Genomic DNA, 10,270 nt, shown 5'->3' with positions numbered 1-10,270 from the left:
ACTGCCACCCTGTCTTAGCGTAACGCGAGTCGAGGCGGACGTCGTCGCGGTAGCGACGACGGACGCCGAGACGAGCACGTGACACCACTGCCACCCTGTCTTAGCGTAACGCGAGTCGAGGCGGACGTCGTCGCGGTAGCGACGACGGACGCCGAGACGAGCACGTGACACCACTGCCACAACACCATATTGAGCAAAAAAATAGAGGTTTAAAAAATTATCTAGAATTTGAAAAATGTTGATGTTTTTCATAAAAATCACTATTTTACAATTTATTCAATTTTTTATATAAGTTTTTTTTGTTTTTTTTTAAATTTGAAATTTGTTCATAGTAGATCAATTCAATGAACATTCCGTTCAACAGGGAAATAGTAGATCAATTCAATTGAGTACGGAATTTTTGGTAATAAAAATATTTTCCTGTAAAGTTTCAATTGAAAGGGAATAGAGGGACGGGCTAATTTATTTTTCTGTGTAAATTTAGCTATTCATTTTGGTTGAAAGTGCTAGTTCATTTTGGTTGAAAGTGGAATTTCCCACCCATAACTATCCCTGAAAAACCACTGGCCCAGAAAGGGAATGGGCCGGGAATACAGGCCTAAAGGAATCAATGAGTGTAAAGGAATAGGGGCCAGGGACGGTTCTGGGCCAATGTTGGGCCAAACTCACGAAAAGGGAATAGGCTGCGATCGGGATCGATCGAAAAAAGGGAATAGGCTGCGATCGGGAGGCGGCTGGAATTGTCGTTACGCTGTCCGATCCAGCCGGTCAGAAACCGACCGCGCGGTTTGGGACGCGCGCGCGCGCGTTAGCCACGCCCGATTGGTTGTAGGCCAAGAGATGGAAAGAAATGTCCTGGGTTCGATCCTCACCAGACCATTAATTTTTTCCTCCTGTAGAGGCCCATGAAGACTGCGTTTGGTTGGTTTGTTTGATGGGCTGAGCCCATGCTAGCTGGTTGTGGCGTATCAGGTTTCGTTGGGACAGTACCGCACTAAGTTTTTGATGGTAAGAAGTAATAGTACCATCTCGGATGTAGAAAAAAATATAGATGAAAAAGATTGAAAACGTAAATTCACGGGAGGAAGCGTATTGTGACGATGAACCCACGGAGTCAATCTGTGCTTTATTATTAGGGATAGATTTTGACCATAGATTTACGTAAGAAAATGCCAATGCATGTCACTAAAAATTACACCATTCGAAATTATGTTCAAATATGAATCCAACGATATAGTTCTTAGTGACAATGCATGTCAGTCAAATCTATGGTCAAATTTTGATACTACAAAATAGGAAGAGTAAACCAGGACGGAGGTAGTACTTGCTCTTAGCGTAACTATAGAGTTACTGGAGTAGTCTAAGTTACTTTCCACTATGACTAGCCTAGGCTACTATAGTAGTACAACAAAAAAACGATGCAGGTGATCACGTGAGAAAAAAATACTAAAAAACATTTCTTTCGGTGCAGTGTGTAGATGCAATTTTGAACACTACACTTGTCATCGTAATTTGGGAAAATTACGAAAAAATTGAGCTATGTTGTGATTACCGTTTACTAATAGGAAATAAGTTTCACCTCGATGAGTAGCTTCTCCGTGCACGGAAATCATGTAAGGAATCCAACAACTTGATCCAGATTGGGGTCGATAGATTTTATTGCCAAGATCTTCACTGTGCGCATAGACTGGGTTAAGCTTGTGGGAATCATTTTATGGAAGACAGTTGTAAATACATCAAGAAGAAATTTAAAAATGTGAATTTCAAGAAGATGGAGAAGAAGATGAGTGCTGTACCTGAACGATTACGGATCCAATAAAGAGTTGGAGAATTTGGCAGACGAGTGCACCAACGCTGTCAATTTCGGCGCGTCAATGACCCTGATTTTTGTTGGACCTTCTAGATCCGATACAAGCAATCTCTCGAGGAAACGCACATTCTCAATGACCATAACATGGAACAGCTGGAGTGATCTCTTCCCAATTGATGTCTTGTTGCGGGGCCAGCAAGACACATAAATCCATCGGAGATTCGTCGAGGCGATGTGGAGGCTAATGAACCCGTGGATCTGCTCAAGACGAAGGTACTCGAGCGCAGTACAGCCGCGGAGCAGGTGCTCCATAGCCTTCTTCGAGATGACAACATCGAAGAGGTCGAGGTGCTTGAGTTGAGGGAGAAGAAGGGCGGGCGTGGCATTAATCTGGGGAAGATAGCAGGAGCTGAAGCTGGTGCGGCGCAGCTTTGGCGCGAGGCGGAGCGCGGATGGCGGCTGAGAGCGACATCGTCCAGCTTCAAAGCTGAGCTCCTCGAGCTGATCTAAGGCGGGGGACAAGAACCACTCGTCGAACTTGGGTTAGACCCTGCAGTTGGTACTGAACATGCGGATGTCAAGGCGTCTGGCTGGCCCAGAGTGCGATGAAAGGATCTTGGACACTGCAGCCATGCGTTTGCAATCCCCGTCGCAGAGGCAGCTATCGACGGTGAGTTGGAGGGGGACGCGGCGCCAGAGGGGGCGCCATCGCCGGGAGAGCAGGGCGGTCCACACAGCAGATTTGGTGGGCAGGAGGCCGATGATGACGAGCAGCATGTCGTCGGGGAGGCTGCTGATGAAGTCCAGGCTCGCCGGATGCGGTTTTGGCTCGATCCGCCCGATTGTTGGCTGCTCCGCCGTCCATCTCAACCGGCAGCGACGCCGGTGTACACGTGTGCTGGTGTGTGTTGTGTGCTGAGTGTGCGCGAGTGCGTCCTTCTGTGCATGCCGCCGCGCAGTGGTGAATTGTGTGCGAGTGCGTACTTCACGCGAAAGAAGTGTGTCCTCAATGCACCCTCAATTTACTAGCGTGCGGGGTGCTACCCCGAGTGGTTTCAAATTTGTTTACTTCACCGCGTGTCAGATGGACCTCTAGTTTACTTATTTTCACCCACTGCCACATGGGCCAGCACACGGAGATACAGAACACGAGCTGACAAGGCAGCCTGTGTACTGGTTGACCGGTCAACTAAACAATATACGAAGTTATACGCTGACACAATGAGCGTATAATCCGTCGGTATAGAGTGTTCGAGTGAGAGGGGAGGCCCGTGAGAGATAGCAGAGATAGAGAGAAAGAGCTACTCCCTCCGTTCGATAATGTAGTTCCAACATTTTTTTAAAAGTCAAACTTTTGAAACTTTGACCAAGTTTATAAAGAAATTACATATATCTACAATACCAAAGATAAATGATAGTATGAAGTAAGTACATATTGTGATGAATCTAATGATCGTTCCAGATGTAAATGTTTTTCTCCACATATACCTGGTCAAACTTTTCTGAGGTTTGACTTTTCAAAACATCCATATGCTTATGGACGTGAGAGAGTCCCTAACTAGAGAGAGAGAGAGAGAGTGAAATAGAAAGAGTGAGTGAAAAAGTGTGTGTGCGTGTGTGAAAGAGACATGAACAACACTCGATAAAAGGCAACAAAAAATGTGTGTGTCTTATGCAAACATATCACACATGCATCTTCGACAACGGAAGCAAGGTGAGGAGATAGTGTGTGGTTGTTTGCAACCGAGAGAGCAAGACCCCTAGCACGTGGCCAGGAGGGGTCTGACAAACAAGGGAGAGAGGTCGAGAGAGACGTACGGAGAAAATGCAGACATGGGGAGGAGAGAGTGTATGTTTGTCATAGAGAGACCCCTTGGAGATCGTGATGGGACTACATGGGTGGGAGATCGAGTGACAAGGTGTGTGTGTGATAGAAGATACCCCGAGAGATATCGAGATAGACGTATGGATGGAAGGAGACAATACGTCTGTTCCTGATGGCTAGTGAGAGATAATCATACTTAGGGGGGGGGGAGTGCTTGCGCCTATGATGGAGTGAGGGATTATGGTACTTATTAGGGGGGTGCGTGTCACGTAGAGAGAGAACAAGGGCGGAGAGTGTTGGATGGGTCTATATGTATAGCACGAGCAAGACATGTGTATGTGTGAACCTGTAGCGACCCGACCCGAATGGATCAAGTGCTCTGTGCTCAGGTGTCATCCCTGGATCAGTAATGCTGACACCACACAGTACATCGAAGGATTTATAGCAGAGTGGCAATCACACACTTATTACATCGTTGTCTCAAAAGAGAACTTATTACAATAAATATGGCTTAAGGCCATCTAATAACGATAACAACGGAAGACTCGGAAGATAAATGGGTCCATCAACTCCAACGGCATCACTGAGTATAGAACCACGACCTAAAAGCACCTTACTCGTCGTCTGAAAAGTCTGCAACATGAGAAGTTGCAGCCCGAAAACGGGTCAGCACATGGAATATGCTGGCAATGTAACACATAGAGAGTAATGGAATGAAACAGCTATACTATATGCATATATGGCTGGTGGAAAGCTCTATGGTTACAGTTTTGCGTAAAGCCAGTTTTTCCCTACTGCAAAGGTATAAATTTATTTAACTATCATGGTAGTTGTTAAACATCAAGAATGGTTGACAACATTCTGATCCCAATTAAGTGAACAATTAAAACCCAACAACATTAATTAGAAGTAACGTGATGAGATTCACATGATATTCAAGTACTAGATACTCAAGTTGTCCATAACCGGGGACACGGCTAATCATGATTAGTTTGTACACTCTGCAGAGGTTTGCGCACTTTTCCCCATATAACTCGATCGCCTCCGTTTGTTTTCTCGCACTACATGGTGTTTGAGAAACGGATGACCGAGACATAGTCTATCAGAAGTGCTAGCACCTTACATGTGGGGTAGACCGTACCACCTACAACCCCTACATCTGCTAGTCCACCCCGTAAGAGTTCGCACAACTTAGTCAACTATGCCAGAGCCCATAGTAGCATGTGGCTGCACACGGAAGTTTCTAGCATGAAAGATCTTATGATCCCTTTGAACCTGGGTGGCGGTCCGAAATAAAAACAGGCAAGTCCTGATAGACATCAGGTGCCTCAATCTACCCAGATGTGTATTTAAGTTGCCACCTTAGATAAACCATTAAAATTATCAACTCACATCTGTCATGGATATCACTCACCCAATCCACGTCTACTAGCATAGCATGGCATAAATAGCAAACGTAGAAGTAACTCCAGAAGGTTTCATAATAATCAGGTAATAGGTACTACCTCATCTACTTCCCATCTCACAATTTAATTAGATCCTAATCATGCAATGTGAGAGGATTGATCTAATGCAATAAAACATGGGTTGTAGAAAAGGTATGATCGAAGTGTTACTTGCCTTGCTGATGATCCGCGAGACCTAGGGATTCGAAGTAACAAGCGGCGCAATCCGGGTGATCTATCGCAGACAAACAACAAGCACACAATAAGTACTCATCTAATGCACAGGTAAAACTCGAACAAGAGAACGAACCAGAAAGTTCAACTTAAGAACTCCGGTTGCAAAGAAAGAACGAACCGAACAAAGAAACGGAAAACAAACGGCGGAAGAAAACAACTCGGTTCTAGCAAGTTGAAACTAGGTCAAATTTTACCGGGGCAAAACTTGTTTAAGTTGATTAGACGGAACGGCTGTTTCGAAACGAAACTCCAGGCGCTTGAATCACCTGATTCCGATAAACGAACGGGAAGAAAGACTAGAACGAAGATCGGATCTGAGATCACGATCGCGGAATAAATCCGACGAAAAGAAAGAGACAAACGGTTAAACGAACGGATGTTTGTTAACCGGGAAAAATCGGTGATCACGTTCGTTGAGACGAATGGTCCGAAAGAAGAACGAAAACCGATCTAGGGTTTTCGGAAAAGGAAAACCGAAACAAAGAAAAACCGGAAAAGAACCGGAAAAGAAAACGGAAAAGAATCGGAACGGTTTTCTAAAAAAAACCGAACCGAGGCGAGGAGAAAGAGGGAGGTGCGGCGCGGGGCTACCTCCGGCGAGGCTCCGACGAGGGGCTCCAGCGGCGGCGGGGCAAGGGCGGCGGCGGCGGCGCTAGGGCGGCGGCGGCGGCTGCTAGGCGGCGGCAGCAGCTAGGGTGGCGGGGCTGGCACGTGGCTCGGGGCGGGAGGCGGCGGTGGCTGCGCCTTGGGGTGGAGAGGGGGGGTGCTTGGGTATTTATATAGGAGGGGGGTGTTGCTTGGGGAGGGGGCAAGGGGCAAGGGCGGCGGCGGCTTGGAGTCCAAGCCGGACTCGGCTGGCGGCGGGGCTGGCGGCTGGGCCGGCCGGTTGGGCCCTTGGCCCGGGCGTGCGCTGCTTTTTTTTAAAAATCGGTTACGCGCGCAGAAAAACAAAAGAAAAAAAATCTAAACGAACTCCAAAATCTCTAAAGTAAATTTTCCCCGACTCCTAAATATGAGTCGAACAAAAAGAACTTTACTCCGGGCCTAAAATGCAATTTTTGAAAACGCGCATTTTTCCCTATCCAAAGAAAAAACAAACAAACACCGAAACCAAAATTTGATTTATTCATTAAATCTTCATTTTTCCTCAATTTTGGGAAAGTCATATTATTCCCTATCTTATATTTTTGATATCGGAAAATTATTGAAGATGAAATAAATAAATCAAATGATCCTCTTTTCAAATTCGAGAAAACTCTCAAATATGAAAATAACGAAATCTCCAACTCTCTCCGAGGGTCCTTTAGTTGCATGAAATTTCTAGGATCGGGCAAAATGCAAGAAAAGATGATATGCATGATGATCTAGTGTATAACATTCCAAATTGCAAATTTGGGATGTTACAGAACCAGGGAGATATAAAGTTTGAGAGAGATTGAGGAGCCCCGATAAGGCTGAGTGGTGCGTCAGATAGCTGAGAGGGGGAAAGAGATATTCCATCTGCTCGATAATGCAGTGCATGTAAATTTTTTAGAAGTCAAACTTTGGAAACTTTGATCAGGTTTACTCAAATGTTATTTATATCTACAACTCCAAAGATACATCATACAAAACTACATCTCATGCCGAATCTAATGGTATATGTTTGCCGTTCTAGATGTAATTGTTTTTCTCCACGTACATGGTAAAACTTTGTGATGTTTGACTTTTCAATAAATCAATATGCTATGGACTGAGGAGAGTGCCTCAGTCGAGAGAGATCAAGTGCGTGTGAAGGATAATGAGTAAGTGTGCAAAAAGAGTATGTGTGTGAAAGAGAAAGTGACAACAAACGATAAATTAGAGTGTGTGTGTGTTTTTTCGTTTCTTAGGCGAACATCTCATGCATGCATCTCCGAGATAGAAAAGCGAGGCGAGGAGATACACGAAGATAGCTAGTGTGTGATTGTTTGTAACGGAGAGAGACAACCCTATAGCACATGTCCAATAGAGGTCTGGCAAACAAGGAACAAAGGTCGAGAGGGACGCATGGAGAACACGGACACATGGGGAGGGCGAGAGGGTGTGTTTGTGATAGAGAGATCCCCTCAAGATCGTGAGGGGACTATATGGGTGGGAGATCGAGAGAGGTACGTGCACAATAGAAAGATGCCTCGAGAGAAATTGAGATAGACCATGCACATATTTGTGATGGAGACTAAGATTAGATAGTCATATACATATATGGGGGCTGCGTGTGCCTACAATTGAGTGAGAGACCATCATACTTGGCTAGCTTGTCAGGACCCCGATCCTAAGTCACACCAATCTAGCATGTAACACTTCATATCACTTTGCGGCCTCACGCACGGTATTCCCATGGGTGCGACCTTACCTGGCCCGGGACCGTTTGCGCCTTTTGGCTCACGTATATGATAATGTCGCTAGCATCCATATGACAGAGAACCCGGGCCGACATGGCTAGTCGTGAACCCAAAGCGGCACCAACCTATGGGGACAGGCATACATGAATCACATCGAGCATGTCGGTCAGCAGCGTGTGAATCCGAGCTGTAGCACTGGGCTAACAGAACTCCGGGAACCCGGGCTGTAGCAGGCTAGGCAGGACTCCGGATGTCACCGCGTGACATTTCCCCGAAGGGACAGACACATGAACAAAGTGAAACACATGCCGGCCAGTCAAGTGTCCTGAGCAGTAGTGCTGGGCTAGCAGGACTCCAGTGAACCGGGCTGTAGCAGACTACTATGGCTCATGGAAGCACTAGACTACATTTCTCCATAAGAGAGGCTGCCAAGGATAAACAACTAGATTGTCGGATCCCACACATACCAAGCATTTCAATCATACACACAATATGCTCGATATGTGTAAATACAACATGGCATCACAACATAACTCTACAACTCAAGTATTTATTCATTAGGCTCCAAGGAGCGGGATACTACAAACATGGGTCTCATGACCCAACAATCATAGCATACAATTCAAGCACATGCGGAAGCTTAACATGTCTGAGTACAGACATCTATAAATGAAAAAGGCTAAGAAGCCTGACTATCTACCAGATCCTGCCGAGGGCACAAGATCGTAGCTGAGGTATCCAGCTACACGTCGAAGTCCATGTGGAACTACTAGCGAGACTGAAGTCTCTCTACAAAACATAAATTAAGCAAACGTGAGTACAAATGTACCCAGCAAGACTTACATCAGAACTAACTACATATGCATCGGTATCAACAAAGGGGGTGGTGTAGTTTAACTGCAGCAAGCCAGCTTTGACTCATTGGCTAACCTGAACTACGACTGCAAGCAACTCTTTTGAGGTGGCGCACAGGAGTCCACATATTCGCCATATCAATACACCACTATGGATCCGCTCCCGTCTCCCTACGAGAACGCCATCCATAGCACTCACGCTTATCTTGCGCATTTTAGATTATCCACTTTCACTTGTCTATGAACTGTTATAGGCAACCCAGAAGTCCTTTACCGCGGACGGGGCTATTCGAATAGTTTTATACCCTGCAGGGGTGTACTTCATCACACATGTTTCCACCACTTAGCGTCTGCACACAACATGTGCTCGGCAGACTTCAAGCGAAAGCCGACGTGGGTGTAGACCACGACCTGACTAACCGCACAAGTCTCTAGTCCAGGTTTATCGCCTATTCGGGTTCCATCCGCGAGGAGATCCGGCCAGAGTTTCGCTCACAGCCCCAAACGATGTGTGCAGGGTTCCCGAGACACAAAACGGGCGCCCGGTACACCGTGCCACGGTGTATCTACCGCATCATAGCCCACCCCTAGGGTCAGCGCTACGCACGGCCGCCAACACATATCCTATAAACACCAGAAACTAGTTGCAACTCCTGGACAAAGGACGAGAGGGGTCAGTAAGTCGAGCGGGGTCATATTTCAGGGCCCAATGTGTGGTAGTAGCTGTTTCATGGATCACAAACACAGAACTCAGTTCCTGAGAACGGTTTCAATGAGACAACCCACCATGTACTCCTACATGGCCTCTCACCGCTACCTTTACCAAATCGTGTTCACACACTTAGCTCACACATAGTAGGACATGTTCATCACTGTTCCAATTCATCCCCGATGAATCAGACCTGGCACAACTCTAAGCAATAGCAGGCATGACAAACAAGCATGAATGAGTAGGCACATCAGGGCTCAAACAACTCCTACTCATGCTAGTGGGTTTCATCTATTTACTGTTGCAATGACAGGTCATGCAGAGGATAAGGGTTCAACTACTGCAGCGAGTAACAGTTGAATCGTTGTTGTCCTAATGCAGTAAAAGAGAGCAGGAGCAAGAGAGTAGGATTGTATCGGAATGAACAAGGGGGTTTTGCTTTCCTGGCACTTCTGAAGATAGTAATAGCTCTTCAACGGTGTCATCGAACTCATCGTCGGAACCACGTTTACTCAGAGGGGACAAAACCGGCAAACAAGGAAGAAACACAATCAATGCAATGCAACAATATGATGCATGCTCATGACATGGCAAAATGAGTGTGTTTTGGCTAATGCAACAGAAAGTCATTTTAATTTAAGTGGAATTCAAGACTATATCAAATTCCAACTCCAAACCTATTATGAAATTTGCCCTAATTATGTTTCATCCTAATAAGTGAGGTTAACTTGCTCAAACATGCATGGAAATGGTACGGATGGATTCCTTGAATTTTTCTGATAATTTTTCATATATAAATTATTTCATTTGGAGTTACGGTTGAATTTCTATGATTCTTAGAAGTTTAGGCAATTTTCTGGAATTCCTGGATTATTTTAAAATCTAGAAAATCACTTACTGCGTCAGCATGATGACAACACGACGTCAGCAAGGTCAACAGGGTCAAAACTGACCCGTGGGGTCCATTGGCCAGTGAGTCAGACACTAATCCCGCGTTGACTTGGGCTTTGACCCGCTGCGGGGCCCG

At 45.8% G+C, this 10,270-nt stretch overlaps 1 protein-coding gene across 1 annotated transcript in view; it reads left to right on the top strand.

Moving 5' to 3' along the window:
• The window catches only part of LOC119351309, a 51,486-nt gene extending 41,603 nt beyond the window's left edge, over window positions 1-9,883 (top strand). Inside the window, exon 4 of the mRNA XM_037618601.1 lies at window positions 9,866-9,883. Coding sequence (XP_037474498.1) covers window positions 9,866-9,883 — 18 coding nt within the window. The remainder of the gene's footprint in view (window positions 1-9,865) is intronic.
• Window positions 9,884-10,270: the final 387 nt, after the last annotated feature.

The sequence above is a fragment of the Triticum dicoccoides genome, chromosome 1A (genome assembly GCF_002162155.2).
Source record: "Triticum dicoccoides isolate Atlit2015 ecotype Zavitan chromosome 1A, WEW_v2.0, whole genome shotgun sequence".
Taxonomy (NCBI): domain Eukaryota; kingdom Viridiplantae; phylum Streptophyta; class Magnoliopsida; order Poales; family Poaceae; genus Triticum; species Triticum dicoccoides.
This window is presented reverse-complemented; position numbering and strand designations above follow the sequence as displayed.